The sequence below is a fragment of the Pelodiscus sinensis genome, chromosome 3, assembly GCF_049634645.1.
Source record: "Pelodiscus sinensis isolate JC-2024 chromosome 3, ASM4963464v1, whole genome shotgun sequence".
Lineage (NCBI taxonomy): Eukaryota > Metazoa > Chordata > Testudines > Trionychidae > Pelodiscus > Pelodiscus sinensis.
The window spans coordinates 175,837,342-175,858,499 of NC_134713.1; the positions used below are offsets into that span (position 1 = coordinate 175,837,342).

The 21,158-nt window shown below is 43.9% G+C and overlaps 1 protein-coding gene across 4 annotated transcripts in view; it reads right to left on the reverse strand.

The window, feature by feature from the left end:
* RTN4 (reticulon 4) overlaps positions 1 to 21,158 on the reverse strand; it is a 71,509-nt gene that overhangs the window by 14,481 nt on the left and 35,870 nt on the right. For 2 of the 4 annotated variants that reach the window (XM_075925494.1, XM_075925492.1), the window contains one exon: positions 2,969 to 3,176. In XM_075925494.1, the coding sequence (XP_075781609.1) occupies positions 2,969 to 3,176 (208 nt within the window). Of the gene's footprint in view, positions 1 to 2,968; positions 3,177 to 5,727; positions 5,870 to 18,711; positions 18,862 to 21,158 lie in introns of those variants that run through there. The other 2 variants (XM_006122120.4, XM_006122121.3) reach the window with 2 other exon arrangements.

Here is a 21,158-nt window from a genome sequence, read left to right on the forward strand (position 1 = left end):
GCAAGAGGAGAGGCCTGGGAGAAGCAATCTGTAGTGAAGAAGAAAGGAGAGCATGAATGAGAATATCCACTCTATGAACAGAAAGAAATGGTTATATCTTAGAAATGGTGAGGATTTTATTAAGCACTTAATGGAAATCAGTTTGTACTTACTGAAAACCAGTAACAGAGAAACTGCAATCAGAGATTCCACTTGTCAGCAGACTGTTCCTTAAATTACAGGCTTTCCCTTTTAAACTAGCTACTTTAAGGCTGGTCAGCACCCTACTTTGCATTTTGTGCTACTGAATGCTGTCAAAACTGCGGGTCTATGCTTTAATGTGTATAGCCACAGATGCATTTTTCCCCAATATGTGTGCACTGAAACACTGCCCCTTTTTTAGGGGTGATATGTGCGGGGAGGGCCACAAGGGAGCATTCACCCACCTCAACACCGGGAGTGGGAGGGACAAAAGGTCAGCAGCCAGAGCCTATGGGCAGCCCAGGGGACTAGTGGGGGGCCTGGCACCTGCAGCAGGGGGTCAGGACTCCTCACACTCACTGGCAGCAGGGGGGCTGGGAGGAGAAAGAGAAGCGGAGGGACACAGCTTTAGTCTACTTAGCTCCCCCTGTTCCTGCCTGCTTTGTTCCACTTCCTGCCAGGGAGCGGACTGGAGCTGAACAAGCTACGGGTGCATTCCCCCATTCTGCTGCCAGTGAGTGCAGGGGAACCCCAACCTCTTCTAACCCACATAGGCTGCATCACTCAGGAGACAGGACTTGCGGGAAGAGGCAGGGCGGAGGCAGAGCAGGGGTGGAGAAAAGGTGGGGGAGGGCAGACCAGGGGAGGGGACCTGGAGTAGGAGAGATAGGGTCCGGGGCAGGCAAGGGGTTGTCCCGGCTCTCCTGCCAGTGTCTCAGCAATCGCCCTTCCCCTTCTTAGTATTCATCCACCCCAATTTAAAGAGCCAGCATATTGCAGGCAGGTGTTGGCTTTTATGGGCTGGACTGATCACCTCTATAAGCATTTACTGAGTGCAGATGAGGCGATTCTAAATTAGAGCTGCTGAAGCTTTGCATGAATGGAAGGGAGGGAGGGAGGGAGGGAGAATGGACCCTAAGAGTGTGTCTAGACTACATCCCTCTTTCGACAGAGGGATGTAAATTAGACACTTAGAAATTGCAAATGAAGCCAGGATTTGAATTTCCATGCTTCATTTGCATAAAGCCTTCCCTTTTTGAAAGAACTGCGTCTAGACTGTGGTTTTACTTTCGAAAGAGCGCCAAGACGTGATTATGCAAATGAAGCGTGGAAATTCAAATTCTGGCTTCATTTGCAATTTCGAAGTGCCTAATTTACATCCCTCTGACAAAAGAGGGATATAGTCTATACACACTCAAAAGTGTCTTCCACCACAAGTCTGCATCTGTCCCCCTGGAGGAGAAGTTTAAAAACTACCTTTACCAGTGTTATCTGGCAACAGTACAAAAATGCAGCAGAAGAAAGTAAACTGAGAAAGCAAAAGAGGAGAAAAGGAGACAACCGTATTTTGGAAGGGAAAGGGTGAAAGCAGTTGCTAGATGGGGTGGCTGGTTGTGAGATTAGGAAATGTGTTCTTAATTATTATTTAATGCATTAATGTGGCATCTAGATCTCTAAAGACATAATTCTACATGGGTGCACTACTGTGGCCTATGTGAACCTATTCTAATAACAAAGCTGCCCGACTTTATACAGAATATGTGCTATGTCTACTCCATATCCTTTGGAGTGGGCATAGTTATTATTTATCCAGTTAATCATCTGTTCTCTTTGCGGATTTTAATGAACTCAGTCATCCATGTCTTCAAAATTGACCCTAATTATTTACAGTTTTCCCCATCAGAGTCCAAGTTTTTTCAGATTTATTTACTGATTATGTCATAATGTACCTGGACATTGCATTTAACAAATTGTTTATAATCCAACAAAATGGATTTATTTAGTATGTAGCTGCATTGCTGCACAAGAGTTAAGCAGGTTATTACGCTAGGATTTCAAAAAGCTATACACCAAAATGTGAATAATTAGCAACAAAACATACCTCCTGCTGCATTTACTACTCTTTGCCAACCCTCAAGCAGCTCTACAGGTACCCAGGAATGATATTTTCAAAATGATTTAGTACTTGATGTCAGGGCATGTTTGAAGTGCTGAATAGAGTACTAATGTATAAGTTCAATTAACCAAACTGAAGTAACTATATACAAGTTTTATGACGTTTGTGGAGTCTCTTGCCTTTTTGAAGAAATACACTATGCCAGAAACATTTTCCTTACCATTTCTTGTGTCCATTCTATGAAATTCTTTTGTGAAAAATCACAATAACACTTGAGAATAGGGATGTTACATTTAGATTAATTAGCTAATCAAATAGCCGATCAGATTTCCATCAACTATTCGATAAGGACGCCTTCTTTATCTTTGAACTATCGCAGTTCAAAAGCAGAAGCCCCACAGGGAGTGTGGAGCCAACAGGGGACTGACCCCCATGCTCCCTGAGCCTTTGACATGTACAAGAGCCCCATCTGGGGCTCTTGTACATTTCAAAAGCAGAACTGCAGCAAAACCGGCATGAGTGGAGACTGCTTCAGTCTCCCCGCTCATGCCGTTTCCCGCTGTGCCTCCATGTATCCTGACCCCCCATGGATACAGGCTCCCCCCCAGCACCAGCTCCTGCTCCACCCCACTTGCTGCCTCTCTTTGATAGAGGCAAATGGGGTGGGGAGAAGCAACTAGTCGCTAACATCCCTATTTGAGAGTAGCTGTAGTTGAGAGGGATGGATTGTACAGTATTAAGGCAGTTTACATTGCCATGCAACGGTATAATTTATATATATTTCCAATGCAATTAGCTGCACTTATAGTACTATTCAACCCCTTCTCCCCCCCCCCCCCCTTAAAAAAACCCAAAACCAACCACGTACTTAGTATTAAAGAAAAACCTCACCTAAACGGGTGGCCTTCATCAGACTTCTGGATTGCCTGGATAACTCCTTTGTATATCCTGAAGCTGATCGTCACAGAAAGAAGGGCCAAGGCAATGTAAGCTGTCACACTCACAATGCTGAATACTGTTAACGAAAGCAGCAGGAACAAGCTGGCACCAAACACCACTCCTGTTTTCTTAATGTCTCGCCAGTAAAGGAGATCAACAACTAAAAGTCAAAAGGTATGAAATCAGAATACAAGCAGTCTTACAGCCATACAAGTATACATTTTATCTGAACATTAAATCTTAAATAATTGAACCTAGTATCACATATTTCTACATTATTAGACTTGCTTATATGCTCATAAACCATAAGCATTCTGGAAAAAGTCAGAACCGGTTTTACACTGAACTCTGGATATTTGCTAAAATTAAAGTGCAGCTCTGCCCTCAAAAGAGACTATTTTGTGTAAATAGTCAGTCATGAAAATCTCATCTTGATGTAATCTGTTTTTCATGAGTATTTTAAGTCATATTTGCTTATTTCAGTGACAAGTTTTTACTGTTCTTGATTCTGGTAGCTCTGTGCACCCAACATAGCTAAACAAGAGATTCTGCTTTTTCTTGGGGCTAATCAACAGAATTGTTGACTGAATTCAAAACCACTAAACTTGTGTAAACACAATGAAGGCAAGGGCACAGATATCACTGAGAGCAGCACTAAGTCAATGGGGTTGGTTACACAAATGTAACTGAAGGAAAAATTGGGTTGGCATAACTTTTTCCACTGATGATGTTGATGCTGAGTTAGGAACAATGGACGTGTAGGGCTGAAAGGGTCCTCGAGAAAACCCAGTATGATTTCTAGTAAAAGCTAAATTTGTAGGCATATTTTTTCAGTATCACCACGGAAATATATGATGCCATTTTTAGTATTACTGTTCAGACTAATTGCTGTCTGGGTAAGTCTATAGTCATTGGCTTAAAATATGAAGTTTCATCTTTCCGGGTTTCAGTTTGCTACATTTTTAAGTGACATATCAGAGATTTAGCAAGAACATCCATTGTACCAACCAAGAGTATCTGATCTAACTGGGTTTTATATACTTATCTATGCTATGTGACGGGAACCATCATGGGTGATTTCTGAATTAAATTATTTAACAGCTGATTTCTTTTGAAAAACAAAGTTATTTCCCACATCATCTCTCTCCATCAATACTGATAAATGTACATTATTAGACACAGATCTCAATATAAAAGGACAAAAGAAAAAAAACTTTATTAGCATTATAAATCGTATTAGTTAGTTAGCCATTTATAAATATAATCTTCTCAAAATATTAAGCACTACTATATTTATTATCTATTCCCCAACCACTGGGACATCTGTTTATCTGGCTGAATTTGGTTATGTTAAATGTTATGTGAGCTTAGAACTCCAGCAGTATCTTGACTACCTTAATAATTTTATTATAAATTACAAAACAACTACAAACTGGAACAAATCCCTACAAAATAAGCAGTTAAAACAACATTGGGAGATGTGTATATTCTGACTGAAATTGATAAGCTTTAATTGTTGGAACCAATGCCTTCCTTTTCACACCATGAAATCATTTCAATACAAGATCTGAATTGTTCACCTGGTGTTGCTAAGAAACTCTATGCTGTGAAATATCAAAAAAGGGACAGCTTTCATAATTTATGGCCAATTACTTCATTGTCGTGATTTTTATTATTTTAAGATCAGCATTAATAGTGTGTAAAGGATTACAGCTGCACAGTTAAGTTATTGTCTTTATACTTGTTATAATTCAACAGTCATGAAAATCTCCAATAACATTCACTGGAAAGGGAGAGTCTAAAATTGGTGTAGTCCATGTAGATCCATTTGTCTAGTGTCTTCAGAAAAACTGGTGTGTCTTCAAATACTTTGTTCACTAATGACTGAATGACCTCAATCTATTCCCTTCCTTCATTTGGACCTGGAATTATATTTGCATTTCTCCCATATATACTCTGCCCTGTACCTTTCAAAATGAGAAGTAGCATATAAACCCCAATCCCAGTCCCAGTGTATACTGTTTAATTTTCCAATAGTGTAAATATTTTTTTATTTCATGTTGTAAAACAGTTACAACATTGAATTGTAACTTTTAGTCCATATGACACATAGTAAAAGCTGCTTTTAATTCCCTCACACCTCTAACAGAAGGCAATTTAGAAAATCCAAGCAGTGTATTAGTTGAAACAGTCTGCTGGCTTTAAACACAAAAGGTAAACATATTCAGGGACACACCAAACTCTGTTCTTCCTTATGTTAATTGTGTTTTCCTAAATTTACACTTGTGTAAACTACAATTACAGCCCTTCAATGCAAGTATTCCAGGCCTAATCTAAAGCAAGTGCAGCTGCCTACATATGGTAATTATGAATTGTCATCTGCCACATCTAAAAATAGTACTGCTAGCATGGGTGCCTCACATACAGAACTCATCCAATTACATTTTGCCTTTAAAGCAAATGCCGTGATAAGAAACTGATAGAAAAGACTTCAGAGAATTCTGCAATCACAGAATCGAATTTTTAAGGCTGAAGAGTGCCAATAACTGTTCTGTGACAAAAACAAGTGCCTATAAAGTTGACATGAAAATCCTCTCAAGAAATAAATGAGCCACAAGAAACTGTTTTTATCTTTTGCACAAATTAAAAGCCTCAGGATTCACAAGAGAGTTTTAAATTCATGTAATATATTACAACAAAAAAGAACTAACCAATTTTGGCATCCATCTTGAGTTTGACTGCATGCACCCAGATCTTGTACAGCTGACCAGCCAGAACCTTTTCACTTCCGGCTAGGGTATTCAAAGGTCAACTAATATACGCAACTGCCTGCTATCTCACTACTACAGTTAGAAGTCTCACAGGCCAACACAGAATGATTTAAGCTTTCAGCCAATAGCTTGTTCTCAAGTAAGTCCTTGGAATGCAGTTAAAGTATTTTTTCTAAAAGATATTTGCAACTGAATAGCACAAGTAAACATTCTACATCTAGCCAAAAAAAAAATGTCAGAGTAAAATAAAGATTATATTTAGAAAAAGGAATGAACAAAGGAAAGACAAAATCATGTCTCATTTAAGAGGCTGAATGCATGACTTTGGAAACATTTAAGTTACTCTCGTGTAGTTTAACAGTTAAGCTGAAATTCTTGATGACCGTTTCTTTCAAAAACCAGTAAAAACAAAGTTTACAGATGCAAACAATTGCATTTATTGGCCTTATTTTACAATTGTTGGTGTCCGAACATGGGACTCTATTCTGAAGTGTTGAACATCTGCAGCTTTAACAGGCATATCTAGAAGGTGGAATATTTTGTCAAATCAACCATCTACAGTACATATTTTGATAACTCCTTACCTCATAGGCAAATTCCTATGAAGGTCTTCTGTTAACTCTTACTATACCATCATTTTCCAGTCAGGCAAATTAAAACAAAAAAAACCCCTTAAATATATACAACTAGTAGTCTCCAAAAACATTATGTTTTCTACTTTAAAGACCATTAGGAAAAAAGCATGTAAAATAAATCTGCTGTTATTTAAATCAGGGTACAAAATTAGGCTAGAGAACAAATATGATGGGTCAGTTTGTGGGCTAAAAGCTTGGCCATCATCATGCCCTCTGTGTAGTGTAGGGCTGGGCAATAATTTTTGATGTGGAGGGGCCATACCACGGTTTTGGTAAGTGGTCAAGGGCAACACTTTTCTACGGAGGGGGTGCAGGATGGAGGTTGGGTGCAGAAGGGAGCTCAGGGTAGGAGACTGGGGTGCAGGAGTGGGCATGGGGGCCAAGAGGGAATTTGGATGAAGGAGAGAGTTGTGATTTGGGACAGGGTCTTGGGGTGCAGGGTCTGGAAGGGGATATGGGTGCAGGAGAGGATTCTGGACTGGGGGAAGGATATAGGAGGGAGTGCTGGGTCTGAGAGGGAGTTGAGATGTTGAAGGGGGTGGGGTGCCAGAGGCAGGCTCTGGCCAAGAGGCGCTTACCTAAGCAGCTCCCAGCCAGCTGCATTCGCAGCAGGTTTCCCAAGCCTTCCAGCAGCCTCAGACCACTCTGTTCCATGTGGCCCTCTGAGGAGGAGGCTTCATGCACTGCCCCCACTCCCAGCAAAAACTCCTATCGGCTATTTTTATTGGGGGAGGGGCAGGGTAGCGCACAGAGATTCACAGGGAGACGCTAGCTGCTTTGAGCAGTGCCGCTTTCTGCCACAATGACAAGCCACGGGCCAGATTAAAAAGTGTGGCGAGCCTGATCCAGCATACAGACCAGATCATTCCCACTCCTGGTGTAGCGTGCAATGTAGGTTTTCTGGATAGAAAAATCCCCTTCAGGTGTGGCTGCTGCATTCTATTTACAAGGAAGTACCACACAGGTTTCCATGAAACTACAGCATTTTTGGTGAAAAGCATTAGGCCAAGGATGGGAAACTTCTGGCATGCTAGTGTAACCCACACACCTAGTGTGGTTCACTGTCCCATGCAGTGGCACTTAGACCACAGCAACAGATAAGATCAAGAGCCCTCTATAGCATGGGCTGAGAATCAGCCAGCTGGCTTTTAGCTCAAATGCTAGAGGCGCCTATGCTAATCTCCAGAGGTCCCAGGTTCAAATCCACCTGGCGGCGGTTACACTAGCTGGAAGTGGTTCATTAGGTTTAAGCTTGATGGGCCGCCAGATGCAGGCACGGCTGCTCCCGCTGGCTGCTATTTGTCATGCCCAAACAAAGGGAGCTGTGCAAAGCAGTGGACTAGACCACACTGTCTCCCATTGGCTGGGAATGGTGAACTGCAGCCAACGGGAGCTGCAAGCATGGCCGTGGGTGCTCAGGCATTTGGTGACCTGCCAAAGCTAACTGACGAACTGCATCTGACCCAGAAGCTGCAGGTTTCCCACCCCTGTACTAGGCAGTCAAAGCCAAGAAAGAGCTATCAGCAAAAGGATCAAAGTACAGGCAGTCCCCGACTTACGTCGGATCCACACTTACGAACGGGACTTTTCTCGCCCCGGAGCTCGCGGGCGGCGGGACCGCCCAGAGCGCAGCGGTCCCGCCACCGCGTCCTCTGGGGCGAGAAAAGCTGCTCCGGGTCTCCCTGGTGTGCTGGGGGGGGGGGGGACTCCCCAGCACAGCAGGGAGACCCGAGCAAAGCCGCACAGGCGGCAGGACCTCTGCGCCTCCGCGGCTTTGCTCGGGTCTCCCTGGTCTGCTGGGGGGGGGGGAAGGGGGCGCACCTAGTGCGCCCCTCCCCCCCCCCCCAGCAGACCAGGATTTTGTTGCGGGACGCCTGGGGTAGAGCAGCTGGGGTGCTGCCGGGTTGGTCCTGCGGGGACCTACCCGGCAGCGCCCCAGCTGTTCTGTCCCAGGAGTCCAGATTCAGCTGCTGTTGAAACTGATCAGCAGCTGATTCCAGGAAGCCGGGGGCAGAGCAACTCTGCCTCGGGCTTCCTGTAGTCAGCTGCTGATCAGTTTCAGCAGTGGCTGAATCTGGAGCCAGTTCCGACTTACATACAAATTCAACTTAAGAACAAACCTATAGTCCTATCTTGTACGTAACCCGGGGACTGCCTGTAGCTACAAAAAGAGGCAGGCTAGTACGAATAGGGCAGTGCCACTTCCTCTGTAGGCAACTTCACAGGATTTGAAGATTGCTGAGGAAAACCAGTATTTACTAATAAAGCCATTCACAAAAAATTAAGCCAAGACAACAGTGAGTGCAAGACGGTGGTGAGTTTTGCAACTACACCAGAAAGAAACTGATCTCATTGCCTCTGACTGAAACAAAAGCCTTCAGTGTTGTACAGTTTGTATTTCTAATATTTATAAGCGCACTGACCATGAACTGAGTTATAACCAGATTTAATCATGGCTTTGGAACCAAGATGCCTTTCAACCATGTAACAAGATTATGGTACATCTATGATATTAATAATATTTACATCTCTGAAAGGCACTGTCTGCGTTACAATTATTAAAGAGTCAGAGAATCTAGCTACAACACTAATTCTAATCTGTACACCATTGGAACAAAGCAATCAATGTTAGAGAAGACAGTTGAAGTTCCTTCTGTATCAGAAGCTAGAATGTTGTAACCAGATCCACAGCTCATCTGAAATTTTAATAGGCAGATCCTAAAATGATTCTTGGTAATATGGTAAAAGTATGGCTAATCCAACCAACTACAAAACTCCACCCTGTTGGCCTCTGACCTGATCTCATGTCCCATGACTGATTTTAAGATAGCGGTAAATGGAATGACACCCTAGGGATATATTCAAAATGTTGTAATGTAGACTGACACTTCTGCTATGGGCTTATCTAAAGTTAGTCCAGGAAAGTTAGTCCAATTTCAATATGGACAAATGTATTTAGGAAAGAACAATCAGTTGCACACATGCAAACTAAGAAATGGCTGCCTAGGAAGGAGTCCTGCAGAAAGTGATCAGGGATAAAAGAAGATCATAAATGAATGAATAAAGAGTATAACACTATTGCAAAAAACCCAAACATCATTCTGAGATGTATTAACAGGAGTGCTGTAAGCAAGACACAAGAAACAATTCTTCCATGCTACTGTGTGCTGATACGGCCTCTAGTGGAGTATGTGTCCAGTTCTGGGTGCCACATTTCAGGAAAGATGTGGACTAACTGGAGAAGACGCAGAGAAGAGGTACACACATTTTTAAAGGTTTAAAAAGCAAGACTTATGAGAGAAGAATGAAAAAACTGGGTTTAGTCTGGAGCAAAGACGACTCAGACTTTAAGGTCAGAAGGGACCATTATGATAATCTAGTCTGCATTGTGCAGGAGGTCAGGCCACAGAATCTCACCCACCCACTCCTGGAATAATCCTCTCTCCTATATCTCAGATATTGAAGTCCTCAAATGATGGTTTGAAGATCCCAAGATGCAGATAATCCTCCAGCAAGTGATCCGTGCCCCATGCTACAGAGGAAGGCGAAAAACCACCAAGGCCTCAACACTTGTCAAGTAAATAAAAAGCCTGTTATAAGAGGGAGGAATAAAAACAGTTCTCTTTAACCTCTGAGGATAGGACAAGCAACAATGACCTTAAATTGCAGAAAGGAAGATTTAGGTTGAAAAGACTTTCTAACTGTCAGGGTTGTTAAGCACTGGAATAAATTGCTCAGGGAGGTTAAAGAATCTCCATCAACAGAGATTTTTAAGAGCAGGTTAGACTAAGGATGTTAAATATTGGTTAATTGAATAGTTGATTAATCTCATGAATTCTTACCGATTACTTGACTATTCTATAATCCCCAGGGATGGGGCTGGCAGCCAGTGTGCTCCGGCTCCACTCTCAAGGAGCTCCCTGCCACTCCGCACTGCTGCCTTCTATATCAGAGGTGGGAGCTGGTTCGCGAGGGGATCCAGTTTAACAACCAGCTCCCCTCGCGGACCAGCTGCCTGTCACCACACTGCCTCTGATACAAAAGCAACAGCCCCTGTCAGGTGTGGTCTGGAGGTAAATTGACTATGCTATTCCATCCCTCGGTGAGACAAACATCTGTCAGGGATAATCTAGATCTGAGTGGCCAAACCACAGCTTGTGAGCCTCAAGTGCCTCCTACAGTTAAAGTGAGGCTCACAGAGCCACCTTCTCTCCCCGCTTCTCTACCTGCCAGATTCTGCCGTAGGTTCTGCCCTATAGTGGAGCTTGGGGCTTCTGCCCAGATGACTGGTGCCTGTTGGGTGTGTGCGTGTCACAATTTAAAGATGTATCCCTTCCAACAGCTTGAGTCATGCCCCTCAGGCTGTCCCCTCCCTTACCGTATGCAGCACCTCCCTAAAGCCCCCAGGTGTTAGATCTATAGGGAGAGGCAGTGGCAAAAGCAGCAGTTCTCCCTGCAGCTTGCTGGTGCCTCACCCCATGGCTGTAGCTTCAAGTTTGCCAGCTCCAGAAGTTACAGGGGAGTGATGGGGCCCAGTAGCACCATGTGACCAAGAGGAGCCAGCCAACCCTCACAAAAATACTCCACATGCCCCTCCGTACAGCACCTCTGGTAGGGTTGCCAGATGTCCGGTTTTCACCCAGACTGTCCATTATTTGGGTCTCCCATTGGGTAAAACCCCCCAGAAACTACCGGACATGTAAAATGTCCGATATTTCCTATTTCTCTCGGATGGAAACCTAGCGGGGACAATTTTCCCCTGCCACGTCTGGTGGGGGAGTGAGGAGCACAGAGCCATTTAAAGGTGCAGTGCCTTTTTTTTTTTTTTTTTGGGTGCTTAACAACTTTGGTCTCCCCCTCTTTTTTTCCCCCCTCAACAGAATTTTTCCGCAGGGTTTTCTCTTTTTTGGGGGGGGTTCGATATTTTTTGTTAAACCATCTGGCAACTACCTCTGGTTTCTGCCCAGCAGGGAGGGGACCTCATGGCGTCATCAGAAGCAGGGCTGAAACCCTGACTCCTGGCCGGCACTTTCTGCAGGGCTGAAGCTCTGAGCTCTGGCAAGAGCACTCCAGCTCTTGAACTTCTGATGGCTGCTATCTGCAGCTCAGAGGATCACTAAGTCTGCTGTGAGTGCAGGGGACTAGAAGACCTCTCAAGGTGCCTTTCAAGACCTATGATTCTATACACAAACAAGAGGCACCCTTCCCAAAGCCTTACGCATCCTGAGCGAGTCATTCAAAAATTAACATTTTCAGACGATTCACTTTTTGTTTTCCAGTCTCTAACTTAAGTGATAATTAAGACTCTGGTTTTCAGTAAAATGCTATGCCCAAAAAAAATGAATTTTTATGTGGTACACAGGGCAGAAAGGCGTTCTTCCCCTTCTGTTCATCCTAACATTACTTTAAAATAGGGATGTAAAGTTGCGATTAGTTAGCTACTCGAGTCCACTACTCCATTAGTCAATGTGGGGGAGGGGCAATCACTACCTTCGCTGCAGCTCTGCAGTATGAATGTATTAGATGGACTCACAGGCCTCAGGAGCTACCCCCTGCTGCAGCTCTACATTTTAAATGTAATAAAAGCTCAGAGGGCTCTTACTGCATATGAAATGCAAAGCCGCAACGGTCCTGGAGCCGGCCCTGGAAGCTACCCTTGCTGCAAGACTGTGTTTTACCCAGAGGGCTCCTTCCGAGGCCAGCACAAGCCAGGATTAAGAAGTCCCGGCTTGTGTGGGCTCCAGGACCGCTGCAGCTCTGCCTCTCCTTGTCCCTCCTCCCACACCACAGAGATGGTGCTGGGGTAGAACCAGATTTTAAATTAGCTCCCCTCCCTCTCCACTGGCTCCTGCTTCTCCCCGCTCTTGCTGCATCTGACAGCAAGCAAGGTGGGTGGAAGCAAGTAGTTGACTAAACTATTCCCTTACATCCTTATTTTAAAAGAAACAAGACTGACTGTGGGAAGTGATTTAAAAAAAATAGAATTTTTGAGTGTATCAATATATTCGTTACTTAGTCCTCTGACACCTTTGAGGGCTGGTATAACCCCAGATTTTGTACCAGTGTAACCCCACTGGTTTAGAAAGTGAGATATTAAAACAGTATAATTCACTAGTGTGGCAGCAGTTAGGCAGATTTATCTAAATAAACTACACAAATATAATTGGCTCCACACTAGGGGATATACTGCTATACCAATATTGCCTTCTAAACCAATAGGAGTTTTGCATTACAAAGATTGTCTAGAGCTGCTCTGAATTCAGCAGTTTTGCTAGCAAATTTTAATTTAAACTGAAAACCCCATATATAATGAAACTCAGGTTTTAAATTTGATCTTTTAAGGCACACAAGCCTAAGACCTCCCCGCTCAACAACAAAAAAAAGCAGCACAGGTATATATGTCAAAAGAGGTTCTGGTTTAATCAATTTTTGGATTCTGCCCTGTGATTCACAGACCAGTGGGCCTAGAACACTAGGGGAAAACAGAATAAAAAATACACAGTCCTTGAGCGGAGACTTAAAAGCCATACCATCGGCAGTGTAATTAAAAAGAAGAGCAAAATGGAAGTGATTATCATCCTGTTTTTCCCAGTTCAGTTTGTCTCCCCAATTTGATTACATGTGCTGCCCCAGGCTCTACACACAACTGCACTACTGCATCAATCCTGCCATCCATAGAACGCAAGCAAAGAACTATTCCTGGGAGGCCGGAAAGGACCAGGCCCCTCCACCTATATTCACACCTGCTGGTGCTACAGAGACCTCCTTTCAAGTCCATGTAAGGAGATCAAGCTGAAAATTTACAGTTTGAGACATTATGTAAATAAATCACTTTGCATATAAAAAGAAACAAATTTGTGGGCATGGGGTTTTTGTTTTAAGGTCCTGTGTACACAACAATTACTCTATTAGTATCATTAAAGCAGTACAACTTCCCCAGTGTGGATGCTGCTATACCAGTATAAAAGTGTTTGTACTACTATAGCATGTGCCTTACAAAAAGGGAAACAAGACATACTGCCATAATGGTGTCCTCAGAGATTTCACCAGTATAACTATTTAGGAGGTGAGGAGGGGGGGAAAAAAGTCACATCACTATCTGAAACAGTTATACCAGTTCAACAATGCATGTTTACACCAAGCCTAAGTTAACATCATTGTTATACCATAATTTCCATTACAACAGAATTGCCAATTTTCATTATTTTAACTCAAGTCTTGTGATATTCAGCATTTTTCTTAGAACCACATATTCTGGAATGATTACATTTGAGTCTCAGAATTCATTTTTTAAGGGGGAGGGGGGAGGCACTTTTCCCATGGTGGCTGAGAATAACCTGAAAACATGGCCGGGGAGTACACTAAAGACTGGAAAATCTGAAAGTAAACAAAAAATGGAGACTGGAAATACTGCTTACTATATAACCTAAATATTACAAATCATAATAGTAAGACTTTCCATACTTTACACGTTTTGAACCTCTAATAAAAGCCTTAAAAATTGAAAGTTATGACTTGACTGAAGGTTCCTCCTTTAGCCACATATTCATGCACAGGTGGATAGGAGGCAGGGGGACTATATGGGGGAAAGAGTAAATAAGCCAAAACCCATATGAACTTGGAAAGCCAGTTATAACAATAATCAAACTTCAGACATACCAGTATAAAGTTTATCAGGGCCCCTTTAAGAACTTATTTCTTGGAATGTATAAGTTTTTTAGATTTAATTACCTAACAGGACAAAATCTGAAGCTCGCACATACGAATTGGGCTCAAATTCTTACAGTCAGAGTCTTTATAAACACCACAGAGATTCAGAAGGGTGATCACAGATTGGTGGTTACTGGGACAAAGGTCACACTATTTTAAGTAGGGATGTAAAATCCGATTTAAAATATTAACCAGCTAAACTATACGTTTAACTGGCTGATGGCATAGGGCAATGGGACGGGCCAGGCAGGAGCAGCACCCCCTTCCCACCGTGCTGATGAGGGGGTTGCTCCAGCAAGGCTGGGTGCTGATTAACCATTTAGTCTGTTAAGCATGTTGTTAAGGTAATGCTTACTGGGTAACCAGTTAACTAGAGGTAGGGAACCTTGTTTGGGTCTAGGGTCACTGACCCACAGAAAAATCATTTGGGGGCTGCACATAAGTGAAGACGGATGGACGGACACACACACACACTCTCATTGATGGGGCCCCTGACTGAGAAGGAGAAAGACGTTCCCCACACTCCCCTCACACACCAGAGCCTAGCGGGACCCAGCAAAAACTTATCAGATAGTTGACTAGTTCCTCGTCTAGTTGCTTCCCCTCCCTCTTGCTGCCTCTACCAGAGACAGCAAAGGGAGAGCAAGAGGTGGTGCTGGGGGGGAGACAGTATAAAAGCTGGTCCCCCACCCCAGCACCGTCTCCACAGGGGCAGGAGAGTAGTCAGCTGATTCCCAACTAGCACCCAGACCCAGACGCTGTGACTGCTTTTTAAATGTATTAAGAGCCCGCTGGCTCTTAATACATTTAAAAATCAGAAGCACAGTGGAGGGACCTGATGCAAACCCGGCCAGCAGTTTCCTGGCTTGCGCAGGAGCACCCCCTGCTGTGCTTTAGCCCTTTAAATGTATTAAGAGCCATTGCCTAGTCGATTAAACTGTATTTACCATCCCATGCCCAGCCTAGAAGATTGTGTGTGCTCTAGCCCTGCAGCGCAGCAGCTGAGGGTGGGGGTGAGCTCTAGCACCAGCTCCCCAATGCTGGGGGGGGGGGCACCCTGAGCCTCAGGGGCCAGTTCCAGTTAAGCCAGGGGACTAAGTGGCCCCCAGGCCTGAGGTTCCCCACACCGGAGTTAACCGCATTTTAATAACCTGTTATCCATTTATATTAAGGATAACTGACTAGTCAACGGAATTTCCATCAACTAGTCGATAGGCACGGCTGCATTTCTCTTGTACATGTCAAAGGAGGAATGCGTAACTCCACGTATAGCCCAGGACCAGCAGGAAGTCCCGCTGACTCCGGGCTGCATGCGGTGCCTTCTCTGAAATGCACAAGGAGTCCCCAGCAGGGGCTCCTGTGCATTTCAAAGCCATGGAGACCAGGGTCAGTGGGGGTATGTTTACACTACTACCCTAGTTCGAACTAGGGTGGTTAATGTAGGCAACCGAAGTTGCAAATGAAGCCCGGGATTTAAATATCCCGGGCTTCATTTGCATCTTGCCGGGCGCCGCCATTTTTAAAGCCCCGATAGTTCGGACTCCGTGCCCACGGCTACACGCGGCACGGAGTAGGTCGTTCGAATTAGGCCTGGAACAAGGAGAAACAATAGTTCGAATTAGAAAGCCTGGCTCCATGGCTTTGAAATGCACAAGAGGCCCACTGGGGAAATTCCATCCACTAGTCAATTAACCATATTTTATCATCCTTAACAGGGATCCGTGGATCAGCTGTGTGGCGGCTGTCCCTTTGAACCATGCATCTGCGCGATTCAAAGGGGCAGCTGGGGGGAGCCCAGGATCAGCTGGAGTCCCCCGCTGACCCTGGGCTCCATGGCTCTGAAATGCACAAGAGCAATTCCAGAGATGCAGGTAAATACAGTAGCGGCCTGCCCGGGCCTAACTCTGGTGAACTAGATCTCACCTACGGACCAGTATTTGCCCACCGCTGACCTATAAACAGATTTTAACCACAACTTCAATAACCACCACTGATCCATTAAACGCACTCTAGAAAACTCCGGCACTAGTATCAATCTCCAACCGTACAAGCTACTAGAAAGGCAACACACAAGAAACAGACCATCACACCTACCAACGACAATTCAGTAATTAACCCAAACACACCAAGAAATCTGTTACCGTCAGGCAGGCACTCGGTACCACAGACCACACGACAAACAGAAAACTAGGATGTACACTTTAACACACTCCACCATCCCTACCACTACTCAAAATATGCAGCCTCACAGGTCACCATGAAATCTGGGGTTCTCATGCCCCAGCCAGTCTCCCTGCTCTGCCCCTTCCTCTTCCCCCTTGCTCTGCCCGCTCCTCACCCCATTCCACCCCTGCCCTCAAACTCCCTAACCTGGGGAACTAGCAGAGCCTGGCACCACCAGCAGGGGTTGAGCCTGCCACTGCACTCACTAGTGGTGATGGAAAGCAGCGAGTGATCTGGTCCCAGCCCGATCCACCCAGCTCCCAGCTGTGTTGCTCCACTATCCACCAATGGTGAGTGAAGGGGGTGGTTCCACCCCTTTCCTCAAGTGACATGAGGAGAGAGGGCTGGGGCCAGGCCACTCCAATTCCCACCACTGCTGGTGAGCAGGCCCAATACCTGCTGCCTCCCTGCATGGCTGCCCTGCTCCTGTCCCCCACAACTCTTTCCCCAACCTCACAGCTCTTGTGTGCAGGCTCTGCCCCTAAGGAGGCTAACCAGGGGGAGGAGGGCTGTACAGGGCACCACATGTGCTAGGGACAAGGCTGAAAACTGCCTTCTTCAAGTAAGGACAGTACTACAGAAGTCGATTGTATCATGGAATGCGTCACCCAAATACCCTGAAACAAAATCTGTTTCAATACAGTAATAAAACCCTTTCCAGCCTCTAGTTGTCACCTACAATTCCATACTGGAACCCATACAGGGCTTCATCAAACCATAACCTGTACTCAATGGGAACCACATTTTAACACCTCTCCTGGCCTTCAAACTCCTCCTCAACATCTCCAAGCTCATCTTCAGAAGTAGGCATCACCAGGGCTGGCCTTACCATGAGGCAAACTGAGGCATCCGCCTCAGGTGCCAGACTGTGGGGGAGGGGGAACATCACTAGGACCCAGCGTGTAGAAAATTGTGTCTGCTGCTGGTGCATATGTATTCTCTGTGCTCTAGACGCACAGAGATGGTGGAGTGCTGTGCTGAAGGAAGGAGGGCACAAGAGACATAACAGGCAGGCAGGAGAAAATGTGGCATGGGAGCGTCATTTGAGCTCTCCGCCTCAGGTGCCAAAATGTTGTGGGCTGGCCCTGGGCATCATGCAGGACCAGACTGTCAGAATGACAGCAGTTAAACCTGCAGACATAGCTCCACTGCTATGGTAATCAACATGCTCCATAACACAAATCTCAAGATCCATGGGTCCTACAGGTGCCTATCACTGCGGTGGTAATACCTCATCCGGTGCACTAAATGCTCCACCATGTGGGTGAAGCCAGGCTTATACTATGCTTTTAAATGAACTTGCACTGAAAACAGATCAAAACCAAAAATACTGTATCACTTAGAGATATAAAATCCCAATTAATCAGTTAACCCGTTAAACACTGGGTTTAACCGGGTAACTAATTAAGAGTGGGTTTCCCCACTCTGGGTGCCAGTTAACCAGTACCCCATAAGCATCACCTGGCAAGGATGAAGCTTACCAGGTAACTGGTTAACCAGTTACCCATTCACATCCCTAGTAATCACCTGTAGGTGAATGCTTTTCACAAAACAGTGACTCCAGCTGACTCTCACTCCTCATCCTTGAAGGAAACCTGCACATCTTTAAAGTACAAGCCTGGGAACTTAAATTCTTAAGTTTGCTAAACACTAAAACACATGGACTGAAAAGAGATAATTGGATTTTTGGTTCATTACAATAATCTGCAATACATTTATCTCCCCTTCCTCTCATTCCCCCCTACTTTTCCCTATATGACGGGAGAGGTGATATTAGGCTGTGTCACCACGAATGGCCCCTTGAAATGTGTGTTAATTACTTAGGCTAAACAATATGTTCCATTCTGTGTTTAGCTGAAACACGCAGTACATCTTCTAGACCTGAAGAGCTCTATGCAAGCTTGAAAAAGCTTGACAATAAAAAGATATCCCCTCACCCACCTTGTGTCACTAATAACCTAAGACCAATACAGCACAGATTACACTTCATAGACACATGCTTGACTCCACTAGTTTAATAATTTGATTACATCAACAATTCACAGAACCTAAACTTTGAAAGCAATACATTGGCTAAATTAAGGCTGCACTGACATTTGTGTGGTACGCATGGAACCAAGCTATTCTATGCGTTGCTATGTAGGACTGAAAAATCTAGCCAGCTAATATATTTGCAGACTGGCATACAAGCTGTTTTTCATTTATTCCTTTTAACCTAGACCATTAGAATTTGTACATACTTCACCATGTCTTACAACTTTAAAAAAAAAAAAAAAAACCTATGCTACAAGCCTCATTTACTGGAAAACAAATCATATCATGTTTAGCTTAAGAAAAATGTTTAAACAGCAAATACCCTTATCTTTCCAATTGCTCAGCTGACTGTCCATCTCTTCTCAGGATCTACCCTCCAGCTGTGATTATCAATTATGCATGCCAATGGAATAGCTGCAATTGGAGAAATCTACAGTCTGAGATATGAAACATCAGTTTCCCCAGAGATCTGCAGTCTTGTCAGCAGCACAACTGCAGCAGGGCTTAAGTCACATGACTGTCTTCTGGGTGTGGAGCAGACTGACGCAGTGCAATCTGTAACTAGGCTACTAATACTTCAGCACTAATTCTTCAATTCAATCTCCTTACTGTTGCAACCATTTCCTTGCCACTAGTACCACACAGAATGAAGGAAGTGGAGGGAGAAAGGAAAGGAATCTTCAATACAATCAGCTTTTCCCCCCACAAATCAGCTAGGATAAAATTATGTATCAACATAATATTACACACAGTCTTTGCAACAAAGCTAAAGCTACCTCAATCTTGCTTTTTTGTCACACTGCCAGAGGTTACAAAACTCATGCTCACAAAGTCTACACCAGAAAAACTCAAAATGGTTTGCTCTTAAGAAAAAATTGAAAGGTGGAAATTTGCATTTACATTTCTACAAACCTCTTTCTTTCCCTCCCCTCCCCACCTATGCAGATTACTGACACGGCTTGCATTAAAATGTCAACAGTCTTGCTATATTTATAACCTTATTTTGTCAACTATGTATTTTATTTTCCCTAGGAAATTAGGTCATACGAAGTACTTTATCATTCTATCTGCGCTTCTAATAAAGTAGTTAAGTAGCTCATTAAGAGACTGAAGGAAATCTCAGTACCAGAAATACCTTCCAATAGTTTTAATCCTTAAAAACAGCCTTAACTTATCCTTTATTTACTCCAGGGGAATTCTGCACCAATAAATTGAAAATTCTGCAAATTTTGTTGGCGGGGAAAAAAAATACACAATATAGCCACCAGTTTCCATTATTTTGGTGATTCATGTCAAAATATTTGTCAAAAGTATGTTTGTAACATTGTAGACAACAAAAACTATTCAGGACATGTTTTTGACATATTGCTCCCTGGGCGTATTAATACAGAACTTTGAGTAATAATTCATTTAGACTTTAATACAAAACTGTATTTCCCTATACCCCTCAGAAGCAATGCAAAGGCTTGGGAGAGTCAGGGATAATGGAGGAATTGAGGGAGAGGGAAATAATTGCTGGTAAGAACCTAGGGAGTGTGAATTTGTAAGGGAGGGGGGTTGGAAGGGAGGAGAAAAGGGTAAGGGTTGTGACTAGGTTAGGATTAAGACTAGGTTAGGGTTAAGAGCCTCCACCATGTAAACTTTAACTGATGCTTAGCTGCTTTCATTCAGTCAGGCACATCTGCCCCACCCTTTCTGTGTCTCTGCATCCTAACTCAGCCAGCCCCTTCCCCATGTGTCCCTGCCCCCACACAGTGCTGCATCCACCCAGTCACCCCTTCTCCCATGTATTCCTGCACTTGCACTCACCCCGTCCAAGTCTGTCCCCCCTTGTGAGCCCAGCCTATGATGCTCCAAAAGCCGCATTTATCTCACATTTTCTGTTCCCTTATATCCCAAGCCTTTTGACCGCTCCCCTGCCCTATCTGCAGGGCTACTGCTGAGCAATAGCAGCTACTTTCTATTCTGTTACCACAGCAGTTCCTTAGCAGGGAAAAAAGTATAACTGCAGCATTTTTCCGCAGAGCAAAAAATACTCTGTGGGGCACATGAATCCTGTGTGCACCAATGGCACAGAATTCCCCAGAACACAATACAGAAGAATTAGCATAAAAAGGGTTTCCTACCAAATATAAATTTACAGATGGTTATTTACTAGGATGCAAAAATGCTCATGATTTTATTATATTTTGAGTTTTTCTTAAAGCCACCAATCCAGGAGTCACAAATCTTAACCTTCATTTTAAAAAACGAGTAAGCTTCTTGCCCTAATTAATGTGCAGAAAAGCTTGAAAACATGACAAATATAAACTACAGGCTCAAAATCCAGAGGAATCCCACATATTTTAAAAATCTCATTTTGGAAGAGGTGGGGGTTGAGCCATAACTTCTGAGTACTTTGGTTTGTCAATACTCAGCATGCCTAAAGTTCCTCAATGCTAAATGTAACTAAGCTTTGATGTTTCATATTACAAAAACAAACCAGAAAAAAAGTTCATAAGCTTATGTCAACGTATGCTCTTGGGGCTGGTTTTAAATTCATTCTTTGCAATCTATTACTCAGCTTCCTCTGCAGAATGTGTAAATCTCTCTTTTTTTTTTTAAACAATAAAAGTTCTCTTGCACTCCGAATGTTAAATTTCAATTAATCAGCTAATCGAGTAGTCGAGGGAATTTCCCCACTCGCCCCCGTTTCCCCACTACGTCTCGGCCTTTTAAATGTTGTAAGAGCCCCGCAGGACTCTTGCTACATTTAAAAGGCAGAGACGC